The sequence below is a fragment of the Schistocerca piceifrons genome, chromosome 5 (genome assembly GCF_021461385.2).
Source record: "Schistocerca piceifrons isolate TAMUIC-IGC-003096 chromosome 5, iqSchPice1.1, whole genome shotgun sequence".
In the NCBI taxonomy this organism is placed as follows: domain Eukaryota; kingdom Metazoa; phylum Arthropoda; class Insecta; order Orthoptera; family Acrididae; genus Schistocerca; species Schistocerca piceifrons.
The window spans coordinates 349,050,612-349,076,895 of NC_060142.1; the positions used below are offsets into that span (position 1 = coordinate 349,050,612).

At 38.4% G+C, this 26,284-nt stretch overlaps 1 protein-coding gene across 1 annotated transcript in view; it reads right to left on the reverse strand.

The window, feature by feature from the left end:
• Window positions 1-26,284, reverse strand: part of LOC124798980 (class E basic helix-loop-helix protein 22) — a gene marked incomplete at its 5' end in the record, with an annotated part of 88,096 nt that overhangs the window by 39,023 nt on the left and 22,789 nt on the right. Inside the window, one exon of the mRNA XM_047262516.1 lies at window positions 4,672-4,960. Coding sequence (XP_047118472.1) covers window positions 4,672-4,960 — 289 coding nt within the window. The remainder of the gene's footprint in view (window positions 1-4,671; window positions 4,961-26,284) is intronic.

Sequence of the window (26,284 nt, forward strand, 5' to 3'; positions counted from 1 at the left end):
TGTTCATCCCACCTTTTTGACCTTTGTTGACTTTCAAAGACCTTACACATAATTGGATTTGTCTCGATATCCGCTATCAGAAAATAAGTACCAAACTATAGCATCCCATTTAAAAAACAAAGCCGACCTTCATATCTCTGACATGACCTCACCTAGCAACAAAAAAACCAATGTCATATTGTGGCCCCCCATTGTCCCACACAACATTTGTCCCACAAACTTTTCAACAACTATCATACTTCCAGTGTTATTCTAGATAGCAATAGGTAGTGACTCACCTTGTATAATGAAAAGAGTACAGAGGCAGCAAGGATATGCAGGAGAAAAAAAGGGAAGCATACGGATAAAGATAGAGGAGCTGAAAGATCACTATCAAAGGAATGAGAGCAGAATGTTTTATAAGAAAGTTAAAGAAGGAACTCAAGAATACAGACTGAAAATAAAAGCATATAAGGACAAAGAGTAGAATTTTCTGACAATAAGCAAGATGTTCTGGATAGGTGGAGAGCATAATTCAAGGGGATTCTGGAAGGGAATTCTACCAGGTGTGTGCAGCCACTCTGCTGCACTGCAGATCCAAAGATAGAAGAGTCCATATTAGAGGAGATACAGAAAGTAGTGCGCTGTCTAAAAAACTATAAAGCACCAGAAATGATGGACTAACAGCAGAATTGTTGAAAAATGAGTGAATTGGTCTCCATAAGTGAATACACAAATTTATCAAATTAATATGGGATCAGAGATGAATCCCAGACCTTAGGGGTAATCCAACTGATCCATAAGAAATGAGACAACACTTCTTGCTGAATTACCAAGGAATTAACCTGTTGAATCTAACTTATAAGATTTTCTCTAGTATTATCAATAATAGGCTAGTTCCACGTGCAGGAGAGATTCTGGGGGAATATCAGCATGGATTTTGGCCTAGTAGATCAACATTATTCAAAACTCATCAGTGGAAATTCTGGTTACAACTAATGTTCTAATTAAACAGGTTTCTAGCTTTTCCATTATTAGCTATAGTTGTCTTTGCAGTCAGTGGTTTCATGAATGCTTTACATGAATGTGACACATGAAGTAATAGATAAAAATGGCAGCTGTGTAGTTTTGGAGGAGGAACAGTGTCTCTTGTCTGAAGTAACTGATTTACAGAAGTAGACTACAGTGGCAGCTTCTCCCTGTTCTGCAGACTTGACTCATTGTACAGCCTTGAATAATCTCTTTCATAATGGAATTAATACAATGTGATGTGAATAAATGAATGACTGAGATGTAGGTATGGAATTACTAGGCAAGTCAGGAAAACAAACAAGAGAGCAAGAGATAATTGCAATGAAAATGAAGTACAAGCAGGCAGGATAACTAAACAGGAAAGTAGATGGAAGATGGACCTAGAACGTTTGAGAAGGTGACCTAGTGGAAAGATGAAGATGACATTAAGCAGCATGCAGCAGCAGCATGAATGCATACTGATGAAAACCTTTATCTAGGGAAAAACCTAGAGGAAGCCTTTACACAGAAGTGGATGTCAAATGGCATATAACCAACATAGAGACAGATTGAGAGGCCAGCACTTACCTCCAGGAGACGAAAATTCTGCTACTGGTGATAAAAATTTTCAAAATAGAAAATAGTAATTCTATATGCATGTCTTTTCAGCTATAGTAAGATTTTATCCTCCTAAAAGTAAGTACCATACAACTCAGCCCCCTTATTATTTTAGCTATACAGCATCACAACCAAGCACATAGATCACACAAAACATATCACTGAAAGCATGAGAAATTTCTCTAAGATGTGAATAAAAAACAAATAAGAATAATGTTGTAGAAAGTTGTCAGAAGGGCAATGGAGACTTTTAATCACATTTTGTCTGCTATGTACTGGTTACTTAAGCAAACACGGAATATGAAAATTACATTATGAGATGAAGAATGAAATACATAACACATGTTGTGCATGAGAATATCCTAGGATTAGCAGGAAGAACAAAATAAAATATCACAGATAAGCAATTCTCGTGACTTAAATACATTATCATGTGAGTGGATTCTTTCAAATTTCAAATAAAATCAGGGTGTTTCTAAAAATATATTGGATTAAAATTAGACAAAATGTTTCATAGGGCATATGTCCTGCAGTGTGTCAGTAATTGTGAGGTATGGGTGCCGTAAAAATGTGGCACAGATATCCCTATTGCAACATACTGCAGTGACAGATTTTCTGTAACAACACCTGTACAACCTCATATGAAGTACAAAAAATGTGCCCCTGCAGTGTACCTCATCATTTGGTTCACAGCTGATGAGATCTTAGTCAACTTCAGTTTGAGTGTAATTTGCTTTTTTTAACTACACCTATCAAAGACAATACTGGTTCCCATGAGCTCACTGAAGTTAAGCACTGGCAGGCTTGGCTAGCACTCGGATGGGTCACCATCTGGGTCTGCTGAGTGCTGTTGGCAAGCAGTGTGTACTCAGCCCTTGTGAAACCTACTGAGGGGCTACTTGATTGAGAACTACTGGTGCCAGTCACGAAAACTGACAACGGCTGGGAGAGTGGTGTGCTGACCACATTCCCCTCTGTATCTGCATCTGGTGATGCCTAAGGGTTGAGGGTGACATGGTGGCCATTCAGTATCATTGGGCGTGCAAGGCCTTTTCAGACAGTGCTTGTTTGTTTTTATACAAGACAATGGGACCAAGAACTGAAATCTCATGCATTTATGTGTTTAGTCTCCTTATATTAACCTACAGGGTGTCTGGTTATGGAGTCACACAAAAAAATTAATGACATGAATGATCTGAAAAAGTTATGTTAATACCTGTAGAGCTGTTCAAGTGGATATGGGTATCATCAACCTGCACCAATTATAAAAGCATGTTTTAATGCAGAGTGAAGATTTTGTGATTTTGTTTATTAATATGGAATTAAAGCAAAGATCAATATTGAGGTTAACTTTGTAGCTATTATGCGTCATAGTTCCGGTCAAAGAAAACCATCATAATGACCAGGAGAGCGGTGTGCTGACCACACGTCCCTCCTATCTGCATCCTCATCTGAGGATGATACGGAGGTCGGATGGTCCCGTTGGACCACTTGTGGCCTGAAGACGGAGTGAGTGCTATTAGTCATAGTTTCATTGAAGTTGCTTTTGCCCTCCATTATTAAAATAAGCCAGTTCCAAAAGGACTAGTCTGATAAAGAATCTGCACAGTGGTGATTCTTGGCAATACTTCGCATACATGAAACATTGCCAACACTCACATCAAGCATAAAAATGTTAGGACTGACTGTGACTTTGAGCAGAGCCCTTTGACTCTGTATGCCACATATGAAAATACCAAACAGGTAATTATATTGAAGAGAAAAAACTTCCATGAACACATACAAGAGTTGTGTAAATATTTTTCCCAGAAACTAAGGTGTGGGGTTTTGTGTATGTGCTTGTGGGAACACTGTATACCAACACAGATGAAAGTTTCAGATTTACAAATTGCACCAGCCATCCAAAAAATTATGAGACAGATTTTATTCCTTGTGTATAAATGATGTCACCATAGTAACTGTGGTGGCAGCTCTAACTAACTGTAAATAACAGATGTGCATTTGACTATTCAGTTTTTAAGTACATGTTGTGTGTTCATATTATGTCAACATTGCTGTATCACAAATCACAATGGAATAACACATCTAAATCAAGTGTTCAAGGCATTCTCCAGAATGTTTTGAAATAGAAGAAAGTGTGTGTACAAAGTTTGTCCTGCACTCCTTGACTCCTGAACAAAAACAGTGATGCATTGACACCTGCTGTGACTGACTGCAATGCAAAAAGCAGACAATTTTTTCTATAAAAATCATCATGGGTGATGAGATGTGGTGCTATAAACACGAACTTACCATAAAAACATGAAGTGCAGAAATTCACATGGAGGATCAACACTTTGACAGCTTAAGAGACATTCAAGCCAGTGAGATGTGTAAGTTGAGCAATATGCCAAAGAAAGACTTTTCTCACATTTTCACATTGTACAAATTTCCTACACATTATAGTCACGTAGAGGGAGACTATGTTGAACACTTGAAGCATTAAAGTTACCATCTTAACTTTTCTCTATTTTTTATTAATCCAATCTGAAAACTTTTTAGACTTACAGGGTAGATCATAAATTATCGTATTATAAGCACAGTGCTGCCAGCAACATAGAATAACTAGGTACAGATCTTAGGCTATTAGGACTGAGGGCTTTTTTTAATTATAAATCTGAGAAGAACTTTTTTTTTTATATTTCTGGTCTCATCACAACCACTCATTTTATCATGGGAACAAGGGTTTTTAATTTATGGGGTAGGGTGCTTAATGAGACAGAACAAATTCTACTATCAAGAACAAAAAGAAATAACAAAAGTTATCTTGTTAATTTGTGCACACTAAAGCTATTGTTAGCATTGCTTATTGTTCTTCTACATGTGGAATGAATTCAAATCTGTGTGTAAACTGAATTGCTACATGTCTAATTGTTTGCAAGACATCATTTGACCATTCATAAAAATGTTTTTGGTTGACTATGAAAACAGTTTTATTATGTCTGCAAGTCATGAATTATGGCTATGTACCACTAGGTATCTAAAGGCCTTATTTACAAGTCAATTAAACTTCTAATCACAGACCTGCATTAGTATATAGTTTTTAGCCAATAGTAGAGTGGCTATCTTGGACAGCTTCCGGACTGATGGTGAATGTGCATAGGGGATGACACTACGAAGTTCATCCAAGGCATCATTAAGATCATGCATCCGCCGTCGCTCACGTGCATTGATGTTCAGCCGCACCAGCTTTCCCTGGCGGGCTTTGGCTTTGTTGGCAGCCCCAGAGGAGACACCTACACCATTATTGGGGATCCCTGGAATGTTCCCACGTTGTTGCTGTTGATTTTGGTGTTGCTGATGGTGATGTGACCTACAAACATACAAATTTTAATGAAATAGTATATTATTGAATTATCTTTGTGTTTCTAAACAGTGAACACTAAAATAGCTTAAAACTATGGAAGTGAAGTTTTCATTCTAAAGGAAGTCTATACTTCATGGAAACTTTTATTTCATTTATGAGCTCTTTATAACAAGTTCACATGTTTCAAAGATAAAAATTAGTATGATATCCCACAGCTCACATTTATATGTAAGATAAAATCACCAGATGTCAGTTCAGAGAAAATCAGCAGATGTCTCCTCAGGTTTAAATATTCACTGAAAACAGTATGATGCAAGAATATATGGCACTTATGCTGATTATATTCTAAGAACTTCTTTAAATAGTATAACAATGGAAATATTGGGGGTAATCACTCATTGTATAGTTCTGGGACTGAATGGCAGACATGCCCATGAATGAGACTGAGCTCACTGCAAAGTTTTCAGGCCAAGTCCTCCATCATAGTTAAAAGACCAATAGTCACAAATACTCAGACACACACACAGACACTGAAGGGAGAAGAGAGTGATTTCTTAATATAGGATACTAGGATACTAGGTATCTTCTAGATGGAGATGTCATAACTCCTGCATTGATTTTTTAAAAAAGCAACAGTACACTTTTTTAACAAAATTTGAAAGGTCTTGAAACAAAGAGTATAGTGATACAAGCCTTCAAACTTTTTCAAAATATCAGGGAAATTGTAAGGCAAGGTGGCTGGAAGGAACTATTATGGTACAAACATCAACAAGTGGGGCACTGATGCTATAATCTGTCATTTTACCAAGCTTTTTGACTGCTATTTCCTTCCACAAAAGCTGCTCCCTAAAACATAAGGATGTACATACATTTGAAAGAGTTTTCCTAAACCCCTTCTAATCCTCAAGAAATTAGTTATAACTCCATTTACAATAATCTTAGCTGAATCTGTATTTAAATTGTATGAAGTAAGGCCAAGAGGAAATATGTGTTACCTTAGTAGTGTAACTCTATCTTGTTGCTGGCAGTAGCTGATGCTAGCTGCTGTGACTTTTAGTTGTAGAACACCATCTGAGTCTTTTTGTGAAAGGATTAAATCCCAGATATAACAAGCACTGTAATGCTGTACCCATATTTTAAACAGCGTTTGAATGCCATTAAAAAGTATACCATTACATTTTAAAAAAACCCTACTTATATAAATATTTCTGTTGCTAAGAAAATTACATAACCTGTGTGTACTATCATTTCTGAAAAACCTCATTTTGTTATCTGGCAATGGTAATGAAATAAAGGGTTGCTGCACCTGTTGCAACAACATGTGTTATTTCATATGTTGCACTGCCTTTCATGTTGCAGAATTTACCACCAGAGGAGCTGGAGTGGGTGGCAAAAAGACAAAAACCAAGAACAATGGAGGAAAAAAATCAAAATTTCATGAACAAAGCAAGGATTATTTGGAAAATTATTAGGTATTGAAGCAATAAGCTCAATAATGATATTCATTTCCATGATGACAATAGCTGCAAGAGAGATTGTGTGTAATAAAAATCATTGGCTGCTAAATTCAGTGAATTATTCCTAACAGTACTTGAAAACCCAGGAACAAGAAAGCACCTATCAAAGGCACATCTGCTAAACTTGCTTTGTCAAGCATGCATACTCCACCACAGCAGATGCCAAATCCTCTGTCAGAGAGATGACAAAAATCAAGTCACTACAAAATAGTAGCTCTCTGGCAGACAAGATATTAAGATCATCCGATGACTTGGTAGTGCCATTAGCAAGTTATCTATGAAAAACGGCGAGTGAAGACTGTAAGTCTGAAATATGAAGTAGTAACACCAATTTATAAATGTGGAGCTAAGCAACTGATCTCTGATTATAAACCCATCTCCTTCCTCCCGTGTTCTCAAAAAGTGTCAATAAGGAAATTTACAGAAGAATACTGAACCATCTTTCTGAAAATAGTTTTCAACAATAACTCAGGTTGGCTACCATAAAGATTTCTCTACTGAGAAAAACAATATACAGGGTGAATCATCTAAAACCTGCACCACAAATATTGTGGAAATTGGAAGTGCTATTGATGTACGGTTTTCACAGAATGAATTGGTAGCCAGGGGCTCATATTGTCAGCCAATAAACAGATAGCAATTATACTTAGACAGTATTTTTTGTCCAGACATATACTTTTTTAAATGGAACTATGCCTATTGATTTAAAAAACTAAAAATTAGGCAAATTAAAATGTCAGTGGTGTTTGTCACAGGATTCTAGTACAATTCATTTTTGAGATATCATAGTTTGAAAAGTTTCCACAATGATACTTGTTTGTGCCATTCAACTGGCATAGCTGCTAAGTATGATGTTGTTATGTTTGCTTACAGCGTTCTTATGTGTTCCTTGAGAGCACTGCAACTTGCCAGTCAGTTACGGTGTGGTAGTCCAACCAGTACTTCATGAGTGGACGATGGGATTTACCAATGCAGAGAAAGCTGACATGCTCATGGTGTATGGGGAATGTAGGAAGAATGCAGTTCATTTTTGTACAGTGTATGTGGCAAGATATCCCAGTACATGTCAGCCATCTTGGCAATTATTTATCAGCCTCTTAAACAAGTTATGTGAAAGCGATAGTGTAACACCTAGACAATAAAACAGAAGGGGGGAAAAAAAATGTCGTGTGACTAGGGCCTCCCGTCGGGTAGACCGTTTGCCGGGTGCAAGTCTTTCGATTTGATGCCACTTCAGTGACTTGCGTGTTGATGGGGATGAAATGAATAACAGAAGGAAACAAGTGACAACAGAAGAAGGAGGCAATGAATGTTCTTGCTGCTGTAGCAGTTGATCCAGATGTTATCTCCTGTGCAATCGCACAAGGAAGTGGCATGAGTCAGGCAAGTGTTCTGTGCATTCTCCATTGACAAAGGTTGCATCTCTCTCACATCTCTCTCTATCAAGAGCTGCATGCAAATGACTGTGAGAATCATGGAAACTTCTGTGTATTGGCTTTAAGACAGGATACTTGAGATATATCATGTATCTAGTTTAGCGATGAAGCCACATTTGTCAATCATGAACAGGTAAACCATAGAAACATGCATTATTGGCCCATTAAACTTCATCAAGTGGAAAGTCAGTGTCCATGGAATGTAAATGTGTGGTGTGGGATAGTGAACCATCAACTCATAGGCCCATTTTTCATACACACAACACTGAACACACGTAAGTATCGCAGCCTCCTAACAGATCATCTTCTACAGTTACTAGAAGACATTTCTCTGCAGACTAGGAGGAACCTCTGGTACAAACATGATGGCTGTGCACCCCATAGTGCACAAAGTACTGCAGAATGTCTTCACAGATTGTTTCCAAATTGTTAGATTGGATGCAGAGGACCTGTAACTTGACTGGTACGTTCCCCAAATTTGACACCTGTAGACTTTTTTCTGTGAAGAAAGCTGAAAGACATTGTTTAGAAGGACATATATACTACACCTTATGATATACAATGACATATTACTGCAGCCTGCTTGGACATGACCGCTGAAATGCTAGCACGTGTGCAACAATGTTCCATACCAGAATGTTCAAATGTGTGTGAATTCCTAAGGGACCAAACTGCTCAGGTCATCGGGCCCTAGACTTACACACTACTTAAACTAACATATACTAAGAACAACACACACACACCCATGCCTGAGGGAGGACTCGAACCTCCAGCGGGAGGGGCCGCATACCAGAATGGAAGCGTGTATTGCTGCTGCTGGTGGTCAGTTTGAAAACAACCTGTAATGGTCAATTGACTCATTATTGGTCAGAATCCACATAACATTCTATGCACTTGTGGTTTTCTTTAGTGTGAGCTACCATGGGTATTGTACAAGTGTTGGTGTGACAATTTTTCAAAATAGTATATCTCCTAAATTACTTGCACTTGGGTCCTGCAACCAACACCTCTAACGTTCTAATTTACCCTACATTCAGTTTGTTAATGCCAATAGGTATTGTTCCATTTAAAAAGTGTATGTTTTCTCAAAAAATGCACTTCCTAAGTGTTATTACAATCTGTTGATTGGTTAACAATATGAGCCCCTGACTACCAATCCATTCTGTGAAAACCGCACATTAACAGCACTTTCCATTTCCGCACTATTTTTGGTGGAAGTTTTACATGATTCACCCTGTACAATCTCATGAAGTAAATTCTAACAGAACTAAAATAAACTGTTGGCATTTTCTGAGGCCATACCAAGGCCTTTGATTGGGCAGGTATGGCTAAAATGGTATGGCTAATGTGGTATTCTTTTATTTTGTTTTTGAATATTTTTGGATTTTCAGTTTCCTGCAAAATGTCTCCTGGCAACCTGTTATAATATTTTGCAGCAGAGTATAAAATTCTTATCTTATTAATAGAAAACAGAGGGTCACATTAACAAATGACACAACATGAATAAGATTAAATTCAGAGTGGAGCATTGCAACATGACTTCGAAGGGGTGACAAACTGTTCCTGCATTGAACAGCAGATTGACATCATAGAGAGGGAAGTGGTTGTCAGCCTGAAGTTCAGGTACCGTAGAGCAAGAAGACATATTCCAAGTTCAAAACCACTTATTTAACATGCTGGCAAAGAGGAACATTCCAGCCGGCACTCCTGAAACCCAAAGTTGTCAAATCAGGTCTTCTGAAGAACCTTGTTAAACAAGAAAATTGGGACAAATGAAGTCTTTATCGCTCATTGGTGACACCCTGCCATTCCATTCTGCTGTGAGTTCTGGGATGAGAGTGCTTCTTTTGGAGAAATACTAACCAGCCAGCTCACATATATACTCACCTCTCCACCCCCTCCCCCAAGTCAGATTCTCATTTTCAGATGTTAATTGTATACAACAGTATCTAGGTGCAGTCTGTGCCAGCTGATGACCACGAGATAAAGACCACTTGCAGTACAATATGACACAACTATTCGCCATCCTCAGACTTTGCTGCCAGTAGCTACAGGCCCCCACCTGAGCTGAAGTCTGCATGGCCTCTGCATCACTGGATCACATGCTGGGTGACTACCTTCTGTTGTCAGCCCCCTTTCTTGTGGACAGTGCATTCAAGCCTAGGCCAACTTGCTACTCAGCTACATGGTTGCTATCATCCAACCTGTAGGGGCCTCTGTTGGTGCAGATCACCACCTGGACGGACACACACCATCATATTCTGCCATGCTGGGCACCAAAGTTTAAACACTGTCTATCTTGTTGTGTTGTTGCTGTGGCCATGGAGCAGCCAAGCTACAAGAAACTGCCATTGTCAACCCTCACTGATGGCACGGTGCTTCTGTCAAGCCTCTATGAATGTGCAGATGTCAGGAGCTGCAGCTTCCCATACATGTCACCTGACAGGTAGGCAAATCACTGATGCTGGCATGCTGCACACCTGTGGCCTCCTATGTCATGAGGTGAACTACCTTCTCTTCAGCTGTGGCTCCATCCTTGTAATTGACATGAATAAAAAACTATTATAAACAGGGATGTTTTGCTGGTGGTTCACCATATGATTCCAGTCACCACCATACCCGCAGCCAACATCCGGGCAGGGAATGGCACTCTATCCTGATTTGCCATAAGCTGATTAACTTTTTACTTCAGGGTCATGTCCCAACCCCTGCATTTTGGCATCAGAAGTGGCTACCAACTGTGGAGGAAAAATTGGGTTCTGAGAGCTCTACATTTGGATGTCAGAAGTATTTCGATGTCGGCAGCTGCCATTCATTGTGAGAATTCTCCAGCTATGACATCACCTCAGCTCTGAGTTGCATCTTTGACAGTACTAATATGTTGACGGAACTTGTTATTTTTATAGCCTCTTATATTCCTGTGCTAAGACGTAGGAATCTGGAGGTACAGTTTTGAAAGCAAAAGGATGTGCGGATATGCCTCAGTTCAAGAGTAACACTAGAGAAGACTATTTATGGCCAGTGGGATGCAAGCAGTGTAATTTGTCAGGCCAATAATTGCCATATTCTCGGTCAGTACCTGTGACATGTAGTATGTGCTGCTGTTATGGGCTTGAGACACACCAGCGTTCAGAGGTGAAATGGTTGCTCATTCATCATTTGAATTATTTCTATTCTTTTGTGTGTTCTTTGTTGTATCTTTTTTTTATGGATAAAGTTTTCACTGATGGCATGTGTCTAATTGTATTCGTATGTGCAGTGTGAAGAAAGATAGTGTTCTGAAAAGCATAAAAATGTGGGTTAGTTTAGAATGGGCAATGTATAACACAGTGAACAAGGAGTATGGCTCATCATTGTGAAGCTTGTAAAGTAGTAAGTGAGCAGCCATTAAGGTGGAAAGATACCACAGGGGGCTACTCTGGATGAAATGTTACAAATTTTAGTGGCCCAAGTACCATGGTTACAAGCAGAAAGTGCAAGTATGTTTAGGAAAGTAAAGGCTGTGGGAGCAGACCAGGCAGCTATAAAAGAGAAAGTAAAAGTTGAGGAAAGGAACATAGTTTGCACAGTAGAATTACTCCAGAGTATGGGGAGAAAATGCAGCAGGAGTGGGACATTTGGTTGGTTGAAAACAGGCACATGTATGGTTTAAGATGGCTCAGGGCCAATGCCTACTGCGCAGTTTCTCTTAACTCAAGTGTCATTAAAATGTCAAGAAGTGTGTATGCCTTGACTAGTATCAATAATGCAGATAATAAGATTAAAACTATATGGGATGTTGTCAAATGGGAGACAGGACAGGTAGCTGCTGTAGAAGATACCACAACAATTCAACTAAATGACTAATGTTGTGACTGATAATTCACAAGTTGTGAGCACTTTTAACCATCACTTTCTAAATGTAGCAGCAAAAATGTGATTAAATAGTTCAGTTGAAGAAGCAAGGGAATATATTAAAAAAAGTCATTCTACAAAACTTTAAGCAACTACAAGTAGTGATAAAAATTCTAAAAAAAAACAAAAGCTCATATGATGTTGATGGAATTTCAAATGAATTATTAAAAGTTGTTCTAACTTAATAAGTAATGTCCTTAGTGACAGGGTCAGTAATAGAACGTTTCTGCACACAAGCAAGTTATCATTTGGCACCCCACCCTCCTTCCCTATTTTCCCTTGTGCACTTTCACTCATGTCAGTTTCCACCACCAATTGTGATATGCACTGTATACAAATCTTGCATTTCAGCACTGCTGATGCTCCTCTCAATTGGATGCCCCACATGGCTGTTACTAATTGTGATACATCCTGTACAGAAATCTTACAGTAACAGCACCTCTGACACTCCTCTTGGCTTGGCACCCCAAGCAGTGGCTTGTGTCACATGTGCCTTAAAACAGCCCTGCTTAGTGATAGACACAATGAATCACTGGCATAGGGACATTTTTCACACAGGTTAAAATATGCAGTTGTTAAATCTCTTCATAAGAAAGGTGGCAAGAAAGACTTAAATAATTGTCATTCAATCTCCTTATTTACATACTTTTCCAAAATCTTCAGAAAAGTAATGTACACAAGAGAAGTTGCACATTCAGGTTGAAACAATTTACTTAGAATATCACACTTCGATTCTAGAAGGTTTGCTCATCTGAGAATGCTATTTATACATTCACTCATCAAAAATTACACGCATTATATAATAAAATATCAACATTTGGAATTTTTTTGTTATCTTTCCAAGAGATCTAATTGGGTAGATCATGTTACACTCCTATAAAAACTCAAGTTTTATGGAATTGATGGCTGTATGCACAGGTGGTTTTGAATCATACTTAACAAACGGAAAGCAAAATGTTGTGCTTAATAATTCAAATGAAGTTGGAAGTGTAATAATATTTAGTGTGAAGGGAGACACTACAAAGGGAGTTCCTTAGAATTCAATTTTAAGTCCACTCCTGTTTCTTATATAGTGTGTGGAGAAACAATGTAACCAAAAGTTTAGGGCAGAAAGGCAGCATCAAATGAAGGGATTTGAGTGTAGGAACTAGAGGTCACAGCTGCATATTTACAGCACTACATGCATCAACATCAGTTTCAGCTTTGTGACAGTCTTCAAGTCAGAAACTTGTTTGTTTGCCAGATGTAAACAAACTGCACTCTAAACACTGTCGCCAGGTGGAACTGATGTACAATGCAGAACACTGGTTTTAAGTACCCTTTCAACATATTCATTTCATACAGTGGACCAAGTAGAGTAAGTGTTGTGAAGCAGGAACATGAAATATGGTTTCAAATGGAATAGCTAAGTGACATGCACTAAGCATATGGCACTGCTTATTGCAATGCAATGGCGGCTCATAGGATTTACCAGGAATGTTATACCCATCACAGAGTGCCTCAGAATCATAATTTTTTGTCAGTGGACAGATGTATGAGAGAGATCTTTGTAGGCTAATAAGTATGATACAGGCAGGAGATGCACTATTTGTACAACTGAGTTTGACAAAAATGTGTTCCATTGCATACAGCAAGACCAAATGGCAAGAACCAGATGAATCGCTCATGAACTTGACATGGACTATCGTCATGTATGGCATGTCTTTCCTGAGACTGGTCTACATCCTTTCCAGTGACAAAAGGTACAAGCCGTAGGTCCAGGTGACTTCCCTAGGTGTCTGGAATTTGTTGATTTGTCCCTACAATGAGTAGCATGACAGTCACATGTGATGTTTACTGACAAGGCCTGCTTCACCCATGAAGGCATTTACAATTCACAACAGCCACATCTGAGCACTGCAGAATCCTTATGCAACATATATCCTTGGTCACCAAGAGCAATTAACTGTAAACATGCAAGTGGGAATTGCGGATGACTTGCTCATTAGCTCCCACATGCTACCTCAAAGACTGAATGCTCACACACATCTACAGTCTGCTTCTTTGAGAAAAATGGTACGGTGTAGTACAGCCTTTAAACACAAAGATGTACATAAAATGACATGAACATCTCCAGATGGAAATACTTTTAAGCAAACTGATCATTCCTTAATACATTTAAGACATACATCCAACATAACTGGTGTTAGAAGCTATAGGGTCACTAATGTTCTCTCTGATCATTGCCTTGTTATAACAGCAATAAGAAGCTGAATATCTAATGCAAGGAAGATCTCTTTCAAGAAAATTTCATGTTGATAAGCTCAAGGAGTTCAAGATCATTCAAATATTTTCTGACCTTCTCAAGGAGAACATGGCATACATTCCTGACAGTGAGAGAATTGAGAAAATATGGAAGAACCTAGAAGACACTCTTACAAAATCTGCTGATGAGGGTATAGAGGAATAGATCAAGCCATACACAATGGCTGGTCTGATGAAAACTAGACACAAGTAACAGCAATTAAAAATGAGATCTACAGGAGAATGCAAATGGTAAACCAAACCGGAAGATATGTAGAAGATTATAGAACTGCAAGAAGAGGAGAAAAGAGGTTACTCAAAAACAGAAAGACAGAGAATGACAGGAAAGAACTGAAAGAAATGCAACAGCTATAAAGGATGACTGAGGTGAGAGCTTTTTATCAAAAGTCATATAAGAGCTGATAGGATTTCCAGTCTAGGACAAATTTATGTAGCACTTTAGGTGTGCAGTGAAGAAGAAATATTTATATAGCACTTCAGGAGTGTAGTGATGAAGAAATATATGAAAGATGAGCTCATCGTTTTGATGAACGGCTGAATGAGGGTTTAGCTGAGAACCAAGGAACCTTACCCTATGTAAATACAAGGAACTCAGAAACAGAGAAACCAGCACAAACTGCTGAGAAAGTGGAGGCTGCCATCAGCAAGATACAGATCGTAAGACCCTGGGAATGGACCTAACACAAGCAGAACTCCTAAAAAATTCTGTAAAGGAATTTTTTAAACTTTTTCATGAGCTTGTAATTAAAATTTATATAGATGAAAGTATTGCTGATAAATGGAACAAGAGTATCATATTCACAAGTCATAAGAAAGGCCACACCATGGAGTGTTCTAACAATAGGGAATTTGCTATTACCTATTGCATATAAAATATCCTCGAGCATTCTCTTTTGTAGGCTTGCACCCAATGTTGAAAATAATGTTAGCGACTGTCAAGGAAGATCTACTGTTGATCAGGTTTCACGATATGGCTGATACTAGAAAAGTGTAAAGAATTAGGGACAGATACACATCAACTCTTTATAGACTTCAGATTAGCCTATGGTAGTATTGACAGAAAGGAGCTGTATATAACAATGGAAGAGCGAGAGATTTCTAATAAATTTATTTCCTTAGTAAAAATCAACTATGGAAAACACTTGGTGGACTCAGATTTAAATACATAATATGTTACAAAGTCCTGTGATCACAAAAAATGGAGTAAAGCAAAGAGGTACATTACCCTAGTTTCTATTTAATATAGCTTAAAAATGTTGCAAGAGATGCAGGCATCAGTACAAGACAGAGTGTTCTCTATAAATCCAATCAGGTGGTGGCATATGCAACTGATATTGATATAATTGTACGAATGCATAGGACAGTGAAAGAAGACTTAACAAGCCTACTGGGATGATAAATCTATAGGCACATGAAGTGAAAACTAAATATAAGGCCATAACTAAGAAAGATTATCATAATGAACATCATTCGTAAAACTGGTTCATGTAAGTTTAATTTTGTGTGTGGTAAACTATAAAAATGATATCAGCTGCAAAATCCAAAAATTAATATTGTCCATTGACAAGCACTACCATGCCCTCATAAATAAAAAAGAACCTAAGGTTATAAAGTATTAAGCTTTATTGTTAGTGAGGCCAGTGGTAACGTACAGTGCTCAAGTATGGACATTAACAGAATTTGATGAAAAGCAACTTCACATATCTGAAAGAAAGATCTTGAGAAAAATTCATGGGCTAGTGGAAGAAAATGATTTCTGGAGTAGGAGATTCAGTTATGAATTATATAAGGTATATAATGATACAGACATTTTCAGCTATGTTAAGATTAAAAGGCTGGAATGGGCAGGGTACGTACTAGGAGCTAATGACAGACTGATTAAAAAGATACTCAACCCAGAGCTTGAAGGAAATGGGAGAGTTGATAGACCAAAGCTAAGGTGGGAGGAATGTGTCAGAGATGAGATAAGTAAAACTGGGATTCACAATTGGAAGTATTTGGCACTGAATAGGAAAGAATGCAATAATCTTCTACAGAAGGCCAAGGCTCACAAATGGTTGTCATGCCAATGATGATGATGATGATGATGATGGTGGTGGTGGAGGTGGTGGTGGTGATGGTGGTTGTGATGATGATGCTGGGTATGAACTAGACCACATGCTCATTTTCATTTTGTAGCTTTTAGAGTTGTGACATTAGAAGACCTAAAAGACTGTATATCAGGTCAGTAGGAAGGCAGTGGGGTTTCAGAACCAAAAAAATATGCATACCGACCATTCATTGGACTGTGGCAGATGGAGGTCTAGAATGTGAAAATGGGGGCCATGTCCCCTCACATCCTCTTCCCTTGTCTATACTGCTTTTATGTTTCCTATATTTAATTTCATGTCACACAAAAGAGAAAGTTATTAGCTAATAGGCAATAAAGAGTACAAATTTTCTGAAGAGTTCTTACTTTCCCGGTCTCAAATAATCCCACACACCATTAATTGTGAGTTCTTTTAAAAGGGGTTGGATGTCAAACCGGCCAAATGGGTGCAGAAGAGGCACCACAGAATATTTTAATTCCCACTGTCCTGAATATAGGTTTGTCGGCTTCCCCTACAAAATATGCATGTCTGAATTGTGAAATACAGTGTCGTGCGATAGAAGAATGCTGTGTGAAGAGGCGTGGCACTGCACTTTGGCACACTTAAGACCAAATAACATGACTTACTTTCCTCGAACATATATTTCTTATAGGCCTATATCAAACTCTTCCGAAAAATAGACGCTACAAAATGAACACATTTTTGAAAAATCGATGTTTTTAAAATGTTTGACATCCTATCTCAAGCACTTGAGGGGGAAGGGCGGGACGCCACTATCAAGTTTTTGTCCTGGTTTGGAAACATCGTAGATGCCGGACTGCTTAAGGGTAGGCCCTACTCACCCATAAAAGTCTCACGGAGGAGTCTGGGAATTAATTACATTAACATACTTTAATGGACTTGTGAAAATTATCAGTATTGAGGTAGGAGTTTATAATAAATAAATGAAGGAAAATCCACCACAAAAATTCCCTCTTATCACTTTGAAACTGCAGACCACATGTGCGATTCTTTGTCTCTGTGTACAAATTGGAAAAAAATCACTGGTTGGACTGCACATGTTTTACGTTCGTCACCAGAAGAATAATGCGTGGTGGCGTAGGTATGGCATGAAAGGAGGGAAGAGGAGGGAGTGTCAGAATACTGCCTCTTCTCACATTAAGTTTATCACACTGTCTTCACATTCTTTAAATGTTGGATTTTTGTTACTATGGGTCAGAACGAAAGTTCGTCCATTGCTGTAGCACTAAGCCAGATCAGTCATGCCGGGAACTGTTGGGCATTGTGGGCCAGTGTGGGTGTATGTCATTGTCCAATGGACCGCATGTGGCTTGTGCTTACATACCCACGAGACTAAACTGCTCACAGAAAGATTTGCATCACCTGCTTATTGAAAAAAAAATTATTGATAAAAAAAATTATTCAGATAGTTAAAGGAGATGAAACTTAATTTTGATGATGGACTGGAACTTGATGGTAGGAAAAGGAAGAGAAGGAAAAATAGTAGGTGAATATGGACTGGGGGAAAGGAATGAAAGAGGAAGCTGTCCGGTAGAATTTTGCACAGAGCATAACATTTAATCATCGCTAACACTTGATTTAAGAACCATAAAAGAAGGCTGTATATGTAGAAGAGACCTGGAGGTAGTGGAAGGTTTCATATTAATTATTTAATGGTTAGAAAGAGATTTAGGAACCATATTTTAAGTTGTAAGACATTTGCTGGGGCAGATGTGGACTCTGACCCCAATTTATTGGTTATGAACTGTAGATTAAAACTGAAGAAATTACAAAAAGGTAGGAAATTAAGGAGATGGGACCTGGATAATTTGAAAGGACCAGAGATTGCTCATAGTTTTAGAGGGGATTAAAACTGAAGAAATTGCAAAAAGGTAGGAAATTAAGGAGATGGGACCTGGATAATTTGAAAGGAACAGAGGTTGCTAAGAGTTTCAGAGGGACCAGGTTGACTAGAACAGTGGAAAGGAATACAATAGAAGAATAATGGGTAGCTGTAAGAGATGAAATAGGGAAGGCAGCAGAGGATTACATAGGTAAAAAGACAAGGCCTAGAAGAAACCCTTGGCTAATGCAAGATATTTTGAATTCAATTGATGAAATAAGAAAATTTAAAAATGCAGCAAATATAGCATGTGAAAGGGAATACACATGTTTTAAAAATGAGACTGAGAGGAAGTGAAAAATGGCTAAGCACAAATGTCTAAAGGACAAATGTAAGGATGTAGAAGTATATTTCACAAGGGAAAAGTTAGATACCACCTACAGGAAAATTAAAGTGGCCTCTGAGGAAAAGACAGGCAGCTGTATGAATATCAACAGCTCAGATGGAAAACCATTCTTAAGGAAAAATCGAAATTTTTTATGACTTTATTAAATTCCATAGTATTTGCTGATTATATATATATATATATGGTAACAGTGCAGGTTTAAAGTGTCTGTAAATGATTATCTTTGCTAGTATTTACTTTTGTTTCACTGATGCACTTTTTCCAGGTGTTAGTAAATGTTTGTTGCCCAAGGGCTACATACATTTGTGGATGTGTATATCCTTTAGTATGCAATAAATACGAACTTTGCCACGCATCTAGAAATTCAGTAAAAGGAAATTCAGTGGTAACCAGTTCACAAACAAAGCAAGCTACACAGTTGAAAGTAACCTATGTATTAGTTCTTCAGTGAAGAAACTCCCATGTGGCATGCTGCCTGGTGATTCAAATTTTTGTGCTAACAATAACGCTGTTTGTGGTGGATTTGTTATTGCTGATGTGGGCATCGTATCTTATTTGATAAAGGAAGTGGGGAAACGTAATCAATGTGACGGTGTAGGCTGTCTGTAAATAACTGAACAACAAAGTAGCAGAAAGGGTTTAGTGTCAAAATTAATTGTTCTGTTCAGATCCTGCAATAAATCTACCTTGAAATTAACTTTGAACATTGTGCATAATTCATATGATGTGAATTTGAAGTTAGTGTATGCAGTGAGTGCAATAAGAAAAGGATAAAAGGCTGTTCAAACATTTTGTGGTTTGATGGACCTTCCTCCTCCTCCCAGTAGGTACAGCAAGTACATAAAAATACTTTTAGGTGGCTTGACAGTTGTGTCTAAATCATCTATGAAACGTGCATTAGAAGAAACTGTAAATATTAGTGGAACCAGGGGCATTGCTATTGCACTTGATGGGACATGGCAACGTCGAGGACATTGTTTGTTGAATGGTGTTGTAAGTGCTACTTCTCTGAAGAATGGAAAAGTTGTTGATGTTGAGTGTTTATCTAAGTATTGCCACATCTGCCATGGTAACACTGAAGGAAATATTGAACATCGGTGTTCTAAGAATTATGATGGTTACAGTGGAGGTATGTAGTGTGATGGAGCTCTAAAAATATTTCAGAGGTCGGTGCCCGTTTATAACATTAGATATACGAAGTACCTAGGTGATGGGGACTCTAAGGCTTTCAATAAAATTAATGAGTTCAATTTTTATGGTGATACCTTGGTAACAAAACTGGAGTGTTGTGGACATGTGCAAAAGAGGATGGGTGCTAGACTGAGGAAGCTATGAAGAGAAATGAAAGAAAAGTTGTTATCTGATGGAAAGTCTCTGTCTGACTGAGGCAGATTGACAGAAATTGAAATAGACATTTTTCAGACTTATTATGGGCTGGCCATTAGACGAACTGCACCTCTGAATGATGTTACAGCAATGAGAAAAGCTGTATGGGCCACCTACCTTCATAAGTTGTCCACAGATGACCACCCTGTTCACAGACTTTGCTCTAAAGGAGCAGCTTCTTGGTGTGGTTACCAAAAGCAAAAGAAAGTGGTCAAATTTACTATCATAAGCATTATCTTCCTGAGCCTGTTATGAATGAAATTTTTAGAGACCTGAGTGACCCTGTTTTGCTTAGTAAATGTCTTCATGGGGGCACTCAGAATACAAATGAAAGTTTCAACCACTTCATATGGGAAAGATTACCCAAGAATGTTTTTGTTGGACTAAATACATTAAAAGTTGGTGTACTAGATACAGTGATATTTGTTCAATGATGGAGTGACAGGAAGGTTGTAAGTCCTGACAAATTTAGGCATAGAATGTGGCTCTAATATGGGTAATCAATTGCATGTGTGTGACAGACAACGGGTGCATGAAGCTGAAAGATTCGCTCTTCAAGTTACCAAAGGAGCAAGAAGTGCTAAAAGAAATGCCAAGAGAAAGCTTGAAGATGAAGAAATGCTGCAGGATGAAAACTATGCTACAGGGATGTTCTGAGGTGCAGTTTAATTGGACTCATATCTTCATTCGCAATTTCCCGCAAGTTTTACTTTCCAGAAGTCAGGTACAAGTATTTCGTAAAGTTTATAAATCATTGCTCTAATTTTTTTCTATAACTTGCAATAGTCCATACTTAAATAGTAGACCTAAGCTTAATTGCAGAATCAACTAAATTATAGAAAAATAACATTTTATTAGGAAAAAAATTATAAAAATTATAATGTAAATTGTGATTATTTTTATCTTTGTAACATACATAATAGGTGGAATTAAATAGGTCTAGTACATCAGCCATCAAGTCATGCATATCTGGTAAAAATTTGGTCTCCTTCTAACGTATAACATTGGATTAAATGGTACCTCAATGTGAGGAACCATTTTGGTGAAAAAATGCATCAATTTCTTTGTCATTTTTTTAAATAACCCTAAGCAGTTTCAGAAATATTCAAAATACTTCTAATTTGATTAGAAAGTGTTCTGCTTTATCTGATATCAACAAAACATCTGTAAGATATATCTAAAAACACAGATGATGTGACTTACCGAACGAAAGTGCTGGCAGGTCGATAGACACACAAATTTCTTGTAGGACAGTAAATCTTTGACAAGGGCTATTTGGTTGAATCTGGGAGTGGGGCTGAAGGTGAGGCCTTTGGATAGGACAGAGGTTTCGGATTGGGAGAGAGGTTTGGAGGAAAGGTTAACTACTGAATTAGGGTGTTGTGGTTCCAGATTGTGTTGATTGGAATTTTGAAGTTTTGGGGGGAGTGGAGCTGGAAGTGGGAGATTGAGTAGATGGGAGAGACTGGGTCTGTGTGCAATGAGAGGAGGTTGAGGTTTGCTGGAAAGGTTGTGAAGGGTGAGTGAGTTGCCTTCCCGGAGGTGGGAAACCAGGAGATTGGATAGTTTTTTGAGGTGGAGGGTGGTATGCTGTTCTAATTTGCGATTGGCCTGTAGGAGGATGCTCTGAACAGCCGGTGTGGATGTGGGAGAAGAAAGATTGAGGACTTTTAATAAGGATAGGAGTTGACGGGTGTGTTCATTGGCTGAGTTGATGTGTAGGTGAAGGATTAGGTGGGTGAGGGCAATGGATTGTTCAGTTTGGAACTGGTATAGGGACTGATGGAAAGAAGGATTACAGCCAGAGATGGGAACTTTAAGTGTGAGGCCTCTTGGGGTAATGCCAAATGTCAGACAAGCCTGAGAAAATAAAATATGGGAGTGTAATCTGGCTAGGGCGAAGGCATGTTTGCGGAGGGAATGTAAATAAAACTTAACGGGGTTGTTGTGGGGATGTTGTGAGGGTGACATGGTATTAGAAGGTGGAAAGTGTAACATGAGGCTGAAACGAAAATGAAAATAAAAATATATGGTGAGAGATAAGGTGAACTAGAAAGCAACTGGAAATCTGGTGTGAAAAAAGGCGAAAAGGTGTTGGTTATAGCTGGGCTATGTTGATCCTGTGGTGAACTTGGGTTGGTAGACAACGATGTGCACAAAGGTTATGTGGTTGTGTTGCCGCCAAAACACGTTAAAGGGTGGAGGAATTCGGGAAAATTTCGAAAAAACTGCGTGTAAATGTATTAAAAGGAGTGGTTTTGTGGTGGCAGATTGTGAAAATGAGGCTAACAATTGTCTGACGAAGAAATAATAACGTTAAGACCTGTGGGAAGCGGCTAAAAAAGATCAGTGATGTGGGGAAAACGGAAATGGAAAAAAAGCGAAAGTTATTGGAACTAGCCGAAATGGCTGTTTAATAGCTGAAAGGAACTGTTTGTGAACTGGAAACGGTGGATTTTGTAGCAGCAGTATTGTTGAAAGCGGAAGAAAAAAAATTTTTTGGTTATGGTTTGGAAGTGGGTTACGTATTATTGAGTATATATAGGCGGGGTAAAATTGTATGGTAGATTCGGTAAAGAGGAGAAGGTGAAAACAAAGTGAAACTACTTGCAAAAACAGAAAGAGAAAATAAGATGACAGGAAACATTTCGAAATGCAACAGTGACAATAACAAACGTAATTGTTGGGTTCAAATTAATGATATGAATATAATAGAGTGAAACATTCCACGTGGGAAAAATGTGTGTCTATCGACCTGCCAGCACTTTCGTTCGGTAAGTCACATCATCTGTGTTTTTAGATATATTTTTCCCACGTGGAATGTTTCCCTCTATTGTATAAACATCTGTAAGACATATATAAACATATTATAAACAGTTCCTGAAAGAAATAGGTGTTGATTTTTACATAATATTGAACTGGAAAAGTACCCTGTATCCTTAAGCAAAGAAGGGAAAGAAGAAAAGTGGAAGGGTATATACAAGGGATATGAACTTAAAGCCAATATGATACAAAAGAAAGTGGATGTAGACGACATGAGATTGGAGCTATGATACTGTGACAAAAATTTGACACAGCTGTGAAAGATCTAAGTCAAAACAAGTCCCCGTCAGTAGATGATATTCCATCAGAATTACTGATAGCCATGACAAAACTCTTCTTCCATCTGGTGTGCAATATGTATAGGACAAGCGAAATACCCTCGTACTTCAAGAAGAATATAGTAATTTCAGTTCCAAAGAAATCAACTGCTGATAGTTGTGAAAATTACCGAACTATTAGTTTAATAAGTCATGGTTGCAAAATACTAAGACAAATTCTTGATAGAAGAATGGAGAAAATGGCAGAAGCCAACCTCGGGGAAGATTAGATTGGTTTCCGGAGAAATGTAGGGACATGTGAGGCAACACCGATATTACGACTTATCTTAGAAAATAGGTTAAGGAAAGACAAAACTACATTTATATCATTTGTAGTCTTAGAGAAAGGTGTTGACAATGTTGACTGGAACACTCTCTTTGAAATTCTGAAGGTAACAGGGGTAAAATACAGGGAACGAAGGGCTATTTACAACTTGTACAGAAACCAGACGGCAGTTGTAGAGTTGAGGGGCATGAAAGGGGAACACTGACTAAGAAGGCAGTGAGACAGGGTTGTGGCCTATCCCCGATGGTACTCAATCTGTACATTGAAGAAGCAGTAAAGGAAACCAAAGAAAAATGTGGAGTAGGACTTAAAGTTCAGGGAAAATAAATAATAACTTTTGAGATTTGCCAATGACATTGTAATTCTGTTAGAGGCTGTCAAGGACTTGGAAAAGCGGTTGAACAGAATGGGCAGTGTCTTGAAAGGAGGATAAAGGATGAACATCAACAAAAGCAAAACAAGGATAATGGAATGTAGTCGAATTAAATTAGGTGATGCTAAGGGACTTAGATTAATAAACAAGACACTTAAAGCAGTAGATGAATTTTGCTATTTAGGCAGCAAAATAACTGATGATGGGTGAAATAGAGAGAATATAAAATGTAGATTGGCAACTGCAAGAAAAACGTTTCTGAAGAAGAGACATTTGTTAACATAGAATATAGATTTAAATGTTAGGAAGTGTTTTCTGAAGGTATTTGTCTGGAGTGTAGTAGTCATGTATGGAAGTGAAACATGGACGATAAACAGTTTCGACAAAAAGACAATAGAATCTTTCGAAACGTGGTGCTACAGAAGAATATTGAAGATTGGGTGAGTCGTTCAGATAACTAATGAGGAGGTACTGAATAGGACGGGGGGTATTGGTCGATAGGACACAGACTTCAACGGACCACCAATTTAGTGGCTACTGAAGGGGAGTTAAAAATCGTAGATGGGACCAAGAGATGAATATAGTAAGCAGGCGGAGAAAGAGCTGCATCAAACCAGTCTTCAACAACTGTAATAAACATTCCGACGGACATAGCTATTTTTTTTAACTGCAATCTGTAGGTTTTCTGCTAAAACTGACTGCTGCGAAAAAGAAAATGCTACGCTACACTGTGAAAATGTGCGGTTCCGTTTTCTGTGTCGCTGCCACTTTTAATTACTGGGTAAATTGTTTCTCCTACACATACTGTTTCTCCTTATACATATATATTTTTTTAATGTATACACAACTATATGCTATTCTGTTTACTTCCTCACAGTTGCTTTTAACATAAAACAGAAAGTTGCATTTATGGCTTACCGGCTTATGATTATAATACTACTACGAAATCTGAATCGTCTGAAACTTTGTGATCCTACCCCTTCTTAGATTAAAACTATGCTAAATACTGTCCTCAAAGAACCAGCAGTAAGAAAGGTCTCTCTCATATCCAGTACACCAATGATCCCATCCGATGTACACATTCATGTTAAGTGGTTTCAGTTCCGAATAAAAGTTCATTTGTAATAACAATAAACAAGGCTGAAGCTCAGAGGGAGAAAGGTGAAAAGCAGATTGACAAAGAGGGGCGAGAGAGGAAATGGACTTAGAGAGGGGGAGGAGGGGAGTATCAGAGGAAGGGGGAGGAAGAGGTGGTGAGAAATTGAGGGTGTGGAGAGGAAGGAGATGGACAGAGAAATGGAGGAGGGGGATGTGGACAAAAAGAGAGGAGGGTGGAGGAGATGTGCAGAGGAAGGAGAGAGAAGGAGATTAGCATGTATGTCCAATTCCCATAAATATTCAGCAATTGTTAAGTGTTGCCGGGTTCGCTAGTGTAATTATAATCACACGGTTATTCAACAACACCTAGACAAAATCGTTACACTTCTTCGAAACACTAGAACTAATGCGTTTATTTCGTTACAGTACTGATTGCACAGTGTGAGCCGAGCCGCTGCAATGTCGGTGTAGCTTAGCTGAACACATAGAAATAATAAGCGCATTATGTTCATCTACATCTACCTGATTATTCTGCTATTCACAATAAAGTGCGTGGCAGAGGGTTCAATGAACCACCTTCAAGCTGTCTCTCTACCGTCCCATTCTCGAACGGCGCGCGGGAAGAACGAGCACTTAAATTTTTCTGTGCGAGCCCTGATTTCTCTTAGTTTATCGTGATGATCATGTCTCCCTATGTAGGTGGGTGCCAACAGAATGTTTCCGCAATCGGAGGAGAAAATTGGTGATAGAAATTTTATGAGAAGATCCCGTCGCAACGAAAATCGCCTTTGTTTTAATAATTGCCACTTCAATTCACGTATCATGTATGTGGCACTATCTTCCCTATTTCGCGACAATACAATACAGGCTGGCCTTCTTTGAACTTTTTCGATGTCATCCGTCAGTCCCACTTGATGCGGATCCCAACCGCACAGCAATACTCCAGAATATGGCGGGCAAGCATGGTGTAAGCAGTCTCTTTAGTAGACCTGTTGCACCTTCTAAGTGTTCTTACAATGAATCGCAGTCTTTGGTTTGCTCTATCCACAACATTATAGATGTGATCGTTCCAATGTAGGTTATTTGTAATTGTAATACTTAAATATTTAGTTGAATTTACAGCCTTCAGATTTGTGTGACTTATCGCTTAATCGAAATTTAGCGGATTTCTTTTAGTACTCATGTGAACAACTTCACACTTTTCTTTCTTTAAGGTTCATTGCCACTTTTCGCACCATACAGATATCTTATCTAAGTCATTTTGCAATTCGTTTTGGTCGTCTGACGACTTTACAAGACGGTAAACGATAGTATCATCTGCAAACAATCTAAGGGGGCTACTCAGATTGTCTCCTATGTCGTTAATATAGATCAGGAACAAAAGAGGACCTATAACACTTCCTTGGGGATACGCCGGATATTACTTCTCTTTTACTCGATGACTATCCGTCTATTACAACGAACTGTGAGCTTTCTGACAGCAAAGCACGAATCCAGTCGCAGTCTATGAGCGAGCGGTTGTATGTAATTGCTAAATATGGAGATATTGCATCAACA